At 34.3% G+C, this 15,191-nt stretch overlaps 2 protein-coding genes across 3 annotated transcripts in view; both read right to left on the reverse strand.

The window, feature by feature from the left end:
• The window catches only part of LOC110453601, a 99,236-nt gene that overhangs the window by 40,675 nt on the left and 43,370 nt on the right, over positions 1-15,191 (reverse strand). The gene's annotated exons all lie outside the window — the stretch shown is intronic.
• The window catches only part of LOC110453609, a 36,874-nt gene continuing 22,696 nt past the window's right edge, over positions 1,014-15,191 (reverse strand). The window contains exons 3-9 of one of the 2 annotated variants that reach the window (XM_021502634.1): positions 12,902-13,044; positions 11,313-11,479; positions 7,795-7,928; positions 5,332-5,422; positions 4,253-4,409; positions 1,527-1,701; positions 1,014-1,409 (exon numbers count right to left, since the gene is read on the reverse strand). In XM_021502634.1, the coding sequence (XP_021358309.1) occupies positions 1,342-1,409; positions 1,527-1,701; positions 4,253-4,409; positions 5,332-5,422; positions 7,795-7,928; positions 11,313-11,479; positions 12,902-13,044 (935 nt within the window). In that variant the 3' untranslated portion in view covers positions 1,014-1,341. The remainder of the gene's footprint in view (positions 1,410-1,526; positions 1,702-4,252; positions 4,410-5,331; positions 5,423-7,794; positions 7,929-11,312; positions 11,480-12,901; positions 13,045-15,191) is intronic. The other variant, XM_021502626.1, reaches the window with a different exon arrangement.

A 15,191-nucleotide genomic window follows, 5' to 3' on the forward strand; every position in this document is an offset into this window, starting at 1 on the left:
ATCCCTTTATCCCTACGGTAGAAGAAAGATTGTAAAGGTTCTACCTCTATTTACTCTTTTGCCCCCCTCCCCATCCCCCTCTACCCCCAGTGGGGACACATTCACTATTTATACATTTACAACAATGCGTCGTCCTATTGGACCATGGATGCTTCAGGCTAAAAAAAAAGATAAAATCATTTTATTCCTACGGTAAAAAAAGGAATTTCAAATGTTTTACCTCCCGCTCCTATCTGCCCCAAAGGGGGTCCAAACCCACCGTTTATACGAAATTGAATCCCCTTGGCCCAAGGACGCCCCAGACCATATTTTGATGAAATCCCTTAATTCCTATGGTTGAAGAAGGATTTTAAACGTTTTACCTCTATTTCCCATTTATCGCCACACCCCTTTGTTCCCAGGGGTCCAAATCCACCTTTTATATAAAATTGAGTCCCCTTGGCCCAAAGATATTCCACACTAAATTAAAATAAAATCCCTTTATCCCTACGGTAAAAGAAGGATTTAAAGGTTTATCTCTATTTTCCCTATTAGGGCCAACCCCTCTGACCCCAAGGAATCCGAACCCACCTTTTATACCAAATTGAGTCCCCTTGACCCAATGATGCTCCAGACTAAATTTACTCAAAATTCAATGAGCCGTTAAGGATAAGTAACGTTATAAATGAAAAGATGACGGACGGACGACGGACGACGGACGCCTCGCCATGGCAGAAGCTCAGAATGTTTTCACTTTCTTCGTGCAATTCCCCCTACAGTTTTGTAGTAATAACACAATGTATCTATAACTCCACTGCAAGTTCCTCTATTATCATTTCCTTGAGAAATAATACTTATAGAACAATGAACGCAATTCGATCAGCATCATTTTGAAGTTTTTCCTCCTGCCTCGATTGATATGAAACAACCGCTAGAATAAAACATTTTTGTGATGTTAGGCTGTTCCAGGAAACTTGTTTGCGCTGACGACACAGACACTTCAATATTGAAAATATAAGGGAATACCTATGTTTGGGTAAATCATTACAAAATATTTCGAATGTAACTATAAGGATTGAACGGTTTGTTTTAAATGTTCATGCTTGTATGAAATTGAAAAAACCCGTTCAATCCTTTTATGCGATACTATGGTAATTATCATCAAAAGCATAACTCTTCTTTTTACCTCTAAAACATCTAACTGTAAATATAATACACAGAGAGTAAAACGTTTAAAATTAAAAATCATATTTTTGTTTTAATTCAAACTTATATAAATATCACAAAGCATAAGCTGAAATTATTATGGATAGATTAATCTTCAACATATGATTGTCTGCTTTATATTATCTGTTACTTGCTTCATTGAAATCGCTGAGCAAATATCCATAACAAGAGACCACAGAGAATGATGAGTGTCGACACTGGCTCTGCAATATTAAGAAGAAGGTTACGTTACAAATTAATAAATCCATATATTTTATTTTTAATTGCTAAAATGAATGCGAAATTTCTCATATTGTAAGAGTGGCGTTTATTTCATATACCTTTTCCAACTGCTGATGATGCGATTATTCTTGAATCATGAACGACGAAAGCCGTTCTAGCAATTGCTATAGACTTTTGCTGGATGACGCTCCTTCGCTTCCTTGTGCCTGGCGCAACGGTTTTGGATGGATCATGGCAGCCCGCCGATGTCTCAGAAAGTGTACGTAGGGAGTTCTGTTGAGAAATATATATCGTGTTGATCATCTATGGCATTTATTCTAACCAGTAAAAAAAAATTCCCGATGATATTAACTAAAAAACTAAATTTTGTTGATTTGAATGGTTTAAAATGTCAATTGTATCGGACATAATTAAAAACTAAAATACATTTCTTAAAGATTATCACAGATAGCAGTTGTAAAGTGTAAATGTCCAGGTACACATTACTTTGCCATTAATAATCGATAAAGGACACTCAGCGAACTTGTTTTGAGTTAGCTTAATATTGAAATGCAAATATTCTGTCGCTAAAAACAGTGGACGGTGTTTTTTTCTACTTTCTTGTATATGAGATCATTTTTTAAAGGAGGACATCTAATATCATCTGATTTTCAACTATGGAATTAAATGCATCAGAAACGTTTTATTACAAAGAAAGGACAGTCACATTTAGAAATCAGTTGGACTGATCAATAGATCGTATGCCTATATGTTGCAGTGCCTAAACTAGGGAAAACATTTGAACATTTTAACAGGGAATATTGTTGGATATATTCATAATGATGGTGACGATGTGTATCGACAACGTGACACTGTATAGGTCTTGTACCGGGTAAGACAGGGTGTATGGGTATTGCGTTGTTTACTACGTGGTATATATAGGGATTGAATGTACATTGCGGCAATAAATAGCAGTAGCTGATCTGCATATCCTGTGGTGCGAGAATAGCCAGAACTCCACCCTACACACAAACTTCAAAGGTTCGAATTGCGCCGATCAGCTGATTTGTTAAAACGAAAAAAACCCACTATAATCTCATAATAAACAACGCTTGGTATTTCCTTTCATTTTTGAAAGTTGATCTTATTTCATGTTTTTTGAATTTAACGCCGCAAATTACATCCTGCTGAGGTAAATGTAGATAAGTTGGTGGATGAAGTCCCCTGTGTCATTACAAAGTTCTCTGATGTACTAGTTGATGTCACGGGGACTACCCAGCCAGACGTGTGGGTGTTCGAAAGTTCGTGACCACGATCGCGAGGAACCGATGGCGAGTCGCCATTACACATTATGATTATGTCCCGCGATGGAATAGCCAAGATAGTGTGAGGCACTTGTGATACCCGTAAGTGTTCTGGATTACCGTCTGAGTGCATAGATAGTGATTGAATAGTTTTTCAGCGACCGAATCCGGTTTTATATATCAACAATTGAAGCCAGTGGAATACATGCGTTTTGCTGGGGCTTCATTAGAGGGAAACCCACCCTGATATTTTGTTTGTTTTGTGTTATGATTGATTGTTACAAAGCTCGTCTAAAATAAATTCAAAAGAATTAACTCGCAGCTGTTCGTGGAACTCCAGTCCCCTGGTCACAAACAGGTTGTACCATACGTTCTGTCGGAGGACACTGGATATTTGTGTTAAATGTAAGTGCGATATAATTTCCTTGTGTGCCGTTGGACGAGCCACTCCAGTCCTCGTAGGCTCTTTTAACAGGCCGCCTAGTGTACGATTCCCTTTTTTGAAATTTACCCCGCGAACAATATCAATATTCCGACCTATTCTTGGTCCAAATCTAAATGTAAAAAAAAAATCTCCTTTCGCCTGTGGATTTGGAAAAAGAGCGTCATTTGTGTGATGGTTTAAATGGTTAGATAATTGCTTTATATCAAAATTTGCAATTACTGATTCATTTTACCAGTGCTGTATAACAGAACGTATTACACGAATCGACAAATTCAACAATTTCCAAATCTGATTTTTTAATCCATTTAACTGTTTTTAAATAGCTTGTACGTTATCTTAAAGCGTGTACAAGGGGAGCAAACTCTTGCCAAAAAAAGTTCCCGGTGTATTAATATCAAGTGGAGTTTGTGTAAAATCAGCGACCGTTACACGTGACTGATTGTCATTCATGATGTTTTCATGATGTTTTCATAATCTAGTGCATGCTGTTTTGAGTTGGTAGGTTCATGTAGAGAAGAAACAGTGAGAATGTAAATATAACGAAATATATAAGACACTGAGTACATGGCTATGTGCTTGTAGAGAGTCCTGTGTAGTTTTCGTTTTTAGATATGATATTGACGTGTTTAATGTAATATTGCAGTTTTGTCATACCGTCGAGACTTGATGTGATATATGTCTAAGTAAGAATGATGATTGGGTGTGATTGTGTGTACAATGGAATTTGTTTTGTTGGAAGGGTAGGTAAGAAAGATTGCATGTTTATGCACACCAATGTCGTCCACGCATTTTACGTCATTTTTATCATGGAAGTAGACAAGTGCATATGTTTAATTACTATAACCTCTGCTTTGATGATAGTTATGATCATGATGGTTGGTCTAATTATGCTTAAGCTTAGTAGAAGACATTTTCCGGATGTCCTTGGTTATATTGTTTGCATTGTGTGCTAAATGTAAGTGTAAAACAAGTGTCCGATAGAAAATCATCTGCATTTGAAACCAATATTAGATGTTATTCACGGTATGTACAGTCTTGACCTAACACAGTCAAGTGACATAATTAAAACAGATATATGATTTGTACTAAGGGTTACCTCACATCCATCCGGCGGACACACGTGTACTTTACATTCCAAAAAAATATTTCTCGAACCTACAAAGCGGAATCCATTAAAATCTACTTCTACTTTTCCTAGATCTTGTGAGTTTATTTGAAATTTGGTTTTAAAAATATCAGTGTCGCAAGGGCACCTGAAACAGAAAAAAATATATAAAAAAAAAATCAAACAATCAATTCATAGCATATACAATTGCATTGAATATATGTGACATGATTTAATTTGTTCTAGTTAACGTTGAAAAATCGAGATATCAGACGCCTTAACCACTTGGCCACAGCGGAGTTTATTTGACTCCATTTTTAATAAATGTCTTTGTATTGTATAAAGGGGTTCACCATATTTTTAGAGATAATTAACAAAAAGCATAGTATTTAGAGTCACAAGATTAACGTGGGTGTTCGGACATCCGCGCACAGCACATCGCTTGCCGCCTCGATTGGAACTCATTAAAATTGTCAAAAAACTGTCATTTTATGTACATGTATGCAGTATTTTAAATATTACCTACACAGGTAAGTAACGACGGAACATGCATATAGAACTCACAATCGAACCCTTTTCGGCATATGCCTATCGGGCTGTTTTGACAGCGTTGAACTTGTGACATCACATATGTGGCCAACCCATAACGATGCGATCGCCGCGCAATATCTCGAAAACGGAGTCAACTACGACGTTTGCACTTTGCACGTCAGCCTTTGATTGTGTAAAATGAAGTATTTACATAGCTTGATATACCAAACCGTTCAGGGTACACTTTAAGCATGGGCCCTTCCGGACAAATTTTATTGAAATTGGCTCGGTGGTTTCGAAATAGAACTTAAAGCTGTGAATTTAGTAAGGGATACACAACAGACGAGACAAACAAAATGTGATCGCAATAAGTCAAATGAGATTTCGTCTCAGGTATCTAACACAAACGATTCGATTTTATGATTAGCCATAATTGAGATTAACAATAGCTAGGAACAATCGCAGTTTGGAACATAAGACAGAAGGTGAGAAAATTGATATTAAGAAACAAATTAAATGTCGTTTGAAGATTCCTTTACCCATTTTCCAATAACGTGACGTTTCTGTCACCCGTAGCTCCGCTGCTGACGTCTGCTGCATAGCACTTTTGCGGGATTACCACATAGTTTTCTGTAATAAACAATGGATGGGGATTTTAAGCATAGCCAACATAAATATTCATTAAGCATTTTCTTCTGTATCATGTTCATATTATCCGAAATATGACTGAATTTTATGCATATATTTAATCACCATAGCAAAGTTAGAAATAAAGCTATAACTTCAATCCAACCGTCAGATGTATCATTGAATTATGTTTGACAATAATATACCTCAATGTTTTCAATCCAGGAAATTCATTTGGAAATTGCATTTTACTTTCAAGAGAAGCCCCATGAGCCTGTACGACTAACCGTATTCATCTCTCGTCTTAAAATGTGACCTTCAAACAAGATCAGGGGGAAATTTGATAAAGTAGACTCAATAGCATAACCCTTTAAATTCTAATTCATTTTGAAGATTTTATTACTCTATCTGCTATGAATCTTTTTGAGGAGATTTTATTTATTATTTATTTTACACATTCATCAAAATAAGATGCTGAAGGTAGTCTCAGGTCTAGGACTGTGTAGCACTTCACATTATTAAGCTACGTATTAAATACCATTACTCGAGGATTCTAGATTAATCAGAGGAGGTTGTTAAATGGTTTACACGCATTTGGTTCTGATGCATTAAAGGGTCAACGTCTCTCATTTGAGCAATCTTTCTTCTAGTACGTAAAGACAAAAAATCACGACCCTTAATATGCAAAAGGCTTCATTGAATATTTTAACACATCCTAGTTCTGCTATATACAATACATGGCCAGTGTAGTAAGCTGGAATAACAGTATAACACTTCATACTACTTTTAACCACGCACGCTTCAGTTCAAATATATTAAACCTATGCATGTTGATGATTCTGAAATATCGTGCAACAGATACACAAACATGAGAATTGAGATCTTCCTAGAAAGTGAATACAAGAATCTTATTTGATAACCTTCTTTCCATGTTGCTACCGGTCAAGTATCGTGACTCTGAGATCCACAGTAATATACAAGAAATTGTTTAAACATTTTACCCTATGACCTTTGCAGTAGATAAAGGTCAGTGATTTGACAAAGATGAAGGTTACTCATTTAGGTATGGTATTGGCTAAATACCTTGGGCCTCTTGATTATTTAGGAAATGTTCAAAAACTTTTAAATACATTATACCCAAATGACCTTAAAGTGGATCAAGGTGATTTATTTAAACTCTATATACCATATTATAGGCCTAACAGTATGGGCCGTTGTCCTCTTGATTATTCAGTTAAAGCTCTTTAAATGTTTTAATACTCTGACCCCCGTGACTTTGACCCCATATTTATGTGATTCATTCAACCAAAGGGTAACCCTTCACTAATTTGTTTTGCAAAATATCATCAACCTGAGGATTTTGATTGGTCAAAAGATATATTTAAAATGTTGTCACTCTTTTTATCCATATGATCTTGGAAATAGATCGATGTCAACAATTCCAGCTCCGCCTCCCAGCACGTCTATTTGATATTCAGAAGTCGTTCAAAATGACACAGGACGACGGAGAGACACACGAAGGAAGACAGAAGACTGGGAACGTTTAATACCCCTTGCTTTTCGTTACGGTAGTATTAAACTGAATTGAATTGTATATCCTTTTTAATAGTGTTTGCTTTAACGTCATTGAGATGCTAGATAGGCATAGACAAAATGCAATGTTTTCCTAAGTGCTATTATTGACATCAGAATAATTAGAAATGTTATGCTACATTGGTCCGATAACAACATTGTCGTGAGAACGTTGAGTTGGTCAATCATCTTGAGAGAAATGACCTAAAATATCATGATAATTCAAAACCATAAACAATGATGCAATGAAATAGCATATACAAACACAAACAAAGAGTTATACAAATAACATAGATCAGATGGGACCTTTAGGCGAACCAAATAATTTATCGGATTTCAAAAATTGCGATTATTTTATGTACATAACAGATAACAATCGCCAATGTTTGTATTTTTTTAATTTCGATTTTTTTTACAATATTTTGAAATTCAAAATTTAATTCGCTATCCTTGTTAAACGAAATCAAAATGATCAAATACCATATTTCCACCAGATAAACCAATACATGATGCAACAATTTGCAAATTATCGCGCAAAATGGCGATGAAAATATTTCATTTTTTATTGGTTTATAACAAACTGATTTGAAATGCCTTAAAGCTTGCAATTACATTTTAAGCTGAAGACTTTTACCGTACATGTTTGTATTGACCTGTAAAGGTAAAAGAAAATCCTAGCAAGATTGGGCTAGCCATCAGGCTAATTCAGCATAACCTGAAACCCCATTCAAAGTGTTATCAGACATTTCTGATTCACCATACATTATTAGTGTCTACAGTATTTTGAATGAGATCAAACAAACCTGGACCGTCAATGTGAAGCTTGTACGTCTCTCCTATCGTGATACTTTTTATTATGTTATTGTTAGCTGCAGTCGTGACATACATCTGTAGTTGTAATTCTGGTTTCTGCGTTCCCATATATGCAAATGGTATTCTGTAAAATGACACACAGAATTAATGAGTACAGTTGTTAAAATATCATATTCGCCACAAGTTTATATTTGTGGTTCCTTGAATTATGTTCTAACATAGAGGATAGATATATATATATTGTGCTGCCGCGCTATATGACTTTTGGCGTGAATATATACGTCATCTGAATTTTAGTGTAACCCTGTTCTAATGACAACAAGACAAAACAACCTGAACGAACCACACAGAAAATACATTTATCCTTGAGAAAGAACCTCACATGTCTCTTTTGACCACAACAGTGTTAGTTACCAAAAATCTGGTAACGGACAAATGACGCTTGATCATAAAAGTAACAATATTATTAATCGAGTGTTCAGTAAAACGTGCCCCACTCTGCGGCACTCGATTTGTAACTTCTTCTACATGTACCTGTTAATCAACCAACTTCGTTATATGAAAGATTATGCTAATGATTGAGTTGTGGTTTATAAATAGAAAAGGGAGTAAGAACAAAACTTATTGTGTAGGGATGATAGACGGATTTTAAAGCTTTCCAAAGTTAGAGATGAGACCATGTCTGATAGGAGATACTTCAAGTCTGGAACAATTCTGGGAAAAGGAGTACTTGGGGCAGTCTGCTCTACAGTGAGGAATTTGAGAGGAGAAAAAACATAGGCTGTCGCAACTTCTTTTTGTCAGATGACGTTCTTTTGTAATGGCTACACGTGTTAAAAGTTATTGTATATAACAGTGTTCGGCCGGCATCTTAAAGCCTATCAGCAGGGGGCGGCAGTGGAATTATATTTCAAATTCTTTTCCAAACCACGAAATCGGTGGAAAATGGAATTTCACCCACAAAACTAAAATAAGGTTTAAAGACCTATTATCATTTTAAACGGTAAAAGTTGGATTCATAGCATAATTCAGACTTCCAATTTGTTGGCCCCTAGCATCACTAATGAGTCATAGAAGGATGGACAACTATATGATAGCGTGTCATTAACTTGTTGCACACTGTATCTATTTCAAAACAGTATAGATGCAATAACCTATATGTTTGTTAAGTTAAACATTCCAAAATTTACAATATATAGTGTTATATGCAAGGAATAGTATTTCTCGTTATTGATAAGATATGCGAAGTGAAAACGTTCTCTATATTTCAAATATATAATATTACTGTTTATGCAGCTTGTTTCTATTTGTCTGTAAGCATATATTTAGAATTTGCTTTTTAAAAAAGGAGAAATCTGCCAAGGTTATTTTCAACCTGAGTGGCAGGTGTTATGCAAAACAATATTAGATATTTGAAGCAATATTCGTTGCAAAAATTCACACTTATCAAAATGTAATACATGCAACTCTGATTGATTTGTAAAAAGTATAATATTAAGACGCTTATCAATAATCGATAAAGCATTAAAACATTGAAATCAAAAAACAAATGTTCTAGAGCTCGTATTGGAACAAGCGATGTTGTGAATTAAAAGGATGCTCATTAACTTGCTTAGCTACGGGTTTTGATAATTGCAAGGACAACATTTCTTATATGTTTCAAATGGGATGACGAAAAATTGATAACTTTCTGGTCGTATTTATTGTTATTTGTTTTATAAATAACGATAATATATGATAATGATATTTACAAAACATACACGTAACACCACTACATAACATTGGATAAATACCAAACGTATTATAGGTAACATCGATAAGGTAATTGCAATGTAACGTGAAAGGAGCAGATGCTTTCTGCATCTTGTTTCACTACTTGTTACATTTTCTGTAATACTCTACTTCTATCACCCCGTTTGGATAATTCAATAGGTTTGCCATTGTTAATAAAGAGTGTGTCGGCCTCGAATACTATCGTCCAGTAGAGCCAATACAGCTTCATTGCTAAATGAAATATACATCTGTTGGCAGGAAGGTAAGAGACTCTAAATAAACCTTTAAAACGTCTTTAAAAATACTTTGTCAGGAATATAAATCTAGGCATTTCCGTCCTTTAGAATAAGTTGACTGACGTCACAGTATAACTCACGTGCTATTCGAGTTTGTTACAAAACGTTCGAAAATATTCAAGTTAAATAAGATAGTTTAACAAAGGGACGAATTACATCATGATATAAATTCGTTGGGCAACACTTGTAAATTGTTGATCAGTCATCGATTATGTAAGACGGGATTGCATTGCACTGATACTCGACTGCGTGAACGTTTTACTTAAAATTCTATACCTCATGTTAGACAAGGTGGCAGGCATGTACATGGCAGGTGAAACAAGCAAAGCGGATTAACCGATGGTTTACTGGAAGATAAATTCCATCTAGTCACAGATTCTGAGGTAGCAAATAGTTATTAAACAACCGAAGAAGATATTGCTACCTATGAAACCAAGATTAAATTAGGAGTTGGACCGGCTACAGGGTTATGGAATTCATATTTTTGATAACAACCCTAAGACGTTTTCAGAAGAATATTTAATCACAGTATATCTGGATCTAAAGAAGAACGTTCACGAAATGCTAGCCAATTTGACGCCATTTTGGGCCACTACACAGGCCCCTGGAATGAGCCTAGGTATTAATATGAAACTGTATCCACATAATGATAACTGCAACTGAGCATTAGAAATAAATATCAGAAGTTTTAATTGTTTTTACAATCTACAGTAAACTTAACTCCCCCCGCCCCCCCAAGGTTGGAATCCGTAAAAAAAGTGATGGTAAAATTCACAATTTTATAAAATACTTTCAGACCATTCCATCAATGAAAGAGGTATTTGATTCCCGCATATTTGGGTCTAAAGAAAAAGATTGTTCAAATTGGACCCATTTTGGCCCTGTCCCTCAGCACCTGCGGAAAATTTATTAAAATTGATTCCGTGGATTTGGTAAAGAAGTCATAAATCTGACTTGTATACGGACGGACAACGCCTGACGCACGACAGACGACGCCAAGAAAAAAATATACGTCAATTAAGACTTCGTCTTATGTGACCTAGAATTATATTTCGATAAAGCAAAATAATAATTCCACATAACGAAAAATCATATTTCGTTATAACGCAATAATATTTTGATAAGTGAATAGCATGTCATTTTAGGGGTTCCGTACAAGGGCATTTTATTTACTTTATTTCTGAAATTATGCAATTAATAATTTAAACTTTACGCTTTTCAATGGACATTGTTTGAAAGCAGGATATTGAAATAACTTAAATCTGTCTTAGTAGACTTTAAAAGTTAAATTTCACTTTTTTAAATAAGAAAGTGTTAGATACATTCTTTTTTTACTCTGGTAGAGGGACTTCAATGTGGAACGTACATATGTACCACCAGTCCGACGATTTCACGTAAGAAGCAAACATTAATCTTATTTAAGCATGGAAATAACCTACTTGTCGTTTAATGACGTGTTTGTAAATAAGACAATACCACTCGATGTGATTTCTGTACACTGGAAGGCAAACGTTTCTTTTTCATTCCTGATGATCGTGATTGGTGTTACAGATGGGATTGGGGTCGAGGATGATGACATTAACACCGTCACGGTAACATTTTCTCCCTGTAAAATAGGCATATTAGTATATGAAAATAAATAAGGTTTTATATTGTATTATTCTGCCAGAATTTTAAAAAACGACTTAATACATTCATTTCATAAAAAGAGCAATTAGCATATTTTATATTTTATATTTACATTAATTTAGAGCTATCTTGATTAGAATTGTAGACATTTAACAGAAACGCTATGTATATATTTATATCAGAAAAACATTCAAAATTCTTGTGATGGTAAAGTATAAAAAAAAAAAACAAATACAAAGAGTTTCTTAGTACCTCTCTAGCGCTTTCACCTCTTTAGAGGTTCATCAGGGGAACTGTTTATATATATATAGGATCTTACACGAGTTTCCATTTCATATGAGATTTATGAATCGAGTCTAAGAATTTTTCGACTAAGCGAGCCTCTGGCGAGCTAAAATGAAAAATTCGTGACGAGTTTCATAAATTTCAAATGAAATGAAAACGAGTGTCAGATCCTTTTTATCAAATATTCAAGATTTTTGGTAGTTATTCGTGTAAAACGACAATTTTCATGGACCTTGAAATGTAAAAAGCAGCCATTTTGACTCCAGTGCGTAAGTCTCTGACATCATGTACTTGTCCTAGGCTGGACGTCACAATTTAAACAATCAATCATAGGGCTGATAGATCATATTTCATAGATTACGCAGAAAAATATGACATGGACATATTCACTTGAAAAAAACCAGTACATTATGTGATTAAAATTTACTATACATGAAAACATTAACTGTATATCTTGAAATGCTAGTTATGCTATTGTTTGTGATAAATGTTCTGGACTTTGTATTAATCAAACTGGACGTGAATGACGCCAGCGAATCACACTACAACGACAACAAACTTAACATGATGATTTCAGATTTATACATGTTACCAAACATATCCATAATTGTGATAACATTAAATTCATGGTCATCCATATATACCAAATGTATTCGTCTGATGTTATAAAAAGGGAAATCAAATAGTCGGGGTTGATTAAATTATCAAAACCCAGTCTGAATAGTTTACAATAAATGTATTTTTACCAGACAATTGTCGTGAAAGGGATATATATTAGTTACCGTACTTTGTTAAGTCATAGTGTCGATTATGTCGTTATTTCATGTGCACTCCTCAGAATAAACAGTCTCCTGAAGAACCTCTTTACTGTCCAATGAGTTACAAAGCATTGAAACGTTAAAAAAGACATCTTCTTTAATAAGAAAATCATGTTTACGATATGTTTTCTAATTTTCAAGCAAAGTTGTCTCCTTCAATTTTACGACTTCTTCTTTTTAATTCAAACTATTAGTTGTAACACCAGCATTCTTTTTGAAGAAAAAGATTTCTCCTTTCGCAGCTAAAATATTATGAAATACAATAAAAAACTGACATTTAATATGCATGCTAATACCTTATTGCAGGTGACAAAAAATTGTTCGTTTGTAGTGACGGTTACAACGGAGGGTGTACTTCCATTGCATGTCCATTCCACGTTGTAATAAAATGTTTCTGCAGAAGTCAAAGTCACAATTATGTTGTCATCAGGATTGCAATCTGTAAACAGCAATTATAAATGTTCAATGAAAGGATTAATTGACAAAACAATAGTATCACGTATTATGTCTTCACATTCGTTTATATTATACAACTTGACACAAACGAAATAATTATAAGAAAAAAAATACGTACATAAGTTTAACAAATACTTTATTATGATATCCATCGAAAGAATGTTTCATGTAATATTGGTTGAAACAAAACACACCTCATTTTTCAGGAAATACTTCAAGTTTTTGAAAATATATAGATGAATATAAAGAAAACATTGAGAAGTCCTTGTGTTGGAATTAAATATAAAAATTAGAACAAAAGACAGAGAAAGCGTCTCTAGGCCTTTCTCGGGTTGATTCCCCGTTCATCAGGAGACTGTTTATTTTTAAAAACAGGCATTATGAGGTCATAGTTGTTTACACAAGAAAGTATGACGTCATCAATAATGCAAAGTCATTATGACGTCACAGAAGGCATACACATAAATCCATGACGTCAACAACAATACAAGCTAAATTGTGACGTTACATTACTTAGACAAATGCATAACTTTATGATCTTACCAAAAATAAAATATACAGGAGATACAAATTGCTTCATTTACGGCAGAACGTCATTTGTTGCCGTAAATGAAACAATTTGTATCTCCCGTATTTTTTATTGTTGGTAAGATCATAAAGTTATGTTTTTGTCTTCTATATATATATATGCATACAATGACATTTTTCATGGATTGTGGTCTATATGACGATTCTCGTAATGTTCTCTTTAGAAATTTGACTAAGTAACATAAGATTGATCTGATATTTTATTGGATGGTTCTGACCAATTAGTCAAGAAGAAACGCAAACCGCAGTCTCATTTTTCAAGATTGTAATATATTGTTAACTGTAGTAATTCAATCAACTTCTGAGAACTGTAACAAAAAGTATCATTTGGTCCAGTTTCAATCAAATTATTGTTTCTGATTTTATTTTTAAATATTGACCTCTATATATCAGCTGCCATTAACACATCAAAGTATGTTATATAATTTAATTCCGTGATATTTTGTAGAATCTTAATATATGTTATGATTTTGTCCAATTGTTTTTATTTATTAGAAATAAACTATGTCAAGAATAAACGACCACATGGCAAGGATATATCTTACGTCTAGCTACATTCTTTTTAACCAAAACATCCAACACGTGACAATCAATTATAGTTTGTACATATGTATAATTCCAAATTTGATTTCGGGTTTTGTCAAAGGTTCTGTAATTAGTTAATAGTAGCACATGTCACCAAAAAAAATAGCTGTTAATTTAGTATGAACGGCTGTTATTTAATATAACTACTTTAACATTTTTCCAAATCCCAATTTTTCAGTAAGCGAATTGTCGTTCGAGTTGTTTCCCATTGCATAAACTAAACTCGCCGTAAAAAATATTTGCATGATCTACTGTTGTTTATCATTATGATTTTATTGTTGTATGTTTGGATTATTGTTTAATTTGAGTAAAAGAAGTTTAAAAAAAATATAAGTTTAACTACAGTTGACCTTATTCACAACAGTGAGACGTTGTCGTTTGACATAGACGATATCAATCTGACAAAGCTCAAAATGACAATAGTTCGATGTCACTCCGCACAGTGATAAACATTGTGGCGATTCAAGAATTTAAATTTAGGATGTTTTCAACATCAGAATGTATCAATTGAGTTGAATTTAGTTATATTGTATCATCCATAAATGTCCACGAACATGACGACGTGGCATGTAAACACTAGGCCGCACTACAAACAACCATACCCCGAAGAACGCGGGGTTGGAATTACGACACATACTGTTCTTCTCATGACATACAAATTAAAAGTCTTTCATATTTTATATCCATGAATAATCTATGAAACAAAAACCTTACGAGTCTAGCTAACACATTTCCCGTAATAATAAACGCCGCCGCAAGTTTCTCAAACCGGGTGTCAACCCCGGCCTTTTCGTTCCCCAGGATCATCATACCTCGACGTCACCGTACACGAGGCTACACTGTTGTAAACTTTCTCTATGTAGAATCGCCTAAGTTAGGTTATAGCTTATTCTTAAATTTCGTCAATGTTTTTCCCAACAAGGTCGCTCAAGCCGGATGAAGCGGCCGTTTGATACC

This window comes from Mizuhopecten yessoensis, unplaced genomic scaffold (assembly GCF_002113885.1).
Source record: "Mizuhopecten yessoensis strain PY_sf001 unplaced genomic scaffold, ASM211388v2 scaffold855, whole genome shotgun sequence".
Lineage (NCBI taxonomy): Eukaryota > Metazoa > Mollusca > Bivalvia > Pectinida > Pectinidae > Mizuhopecten > Mizuhopecten yessoensis.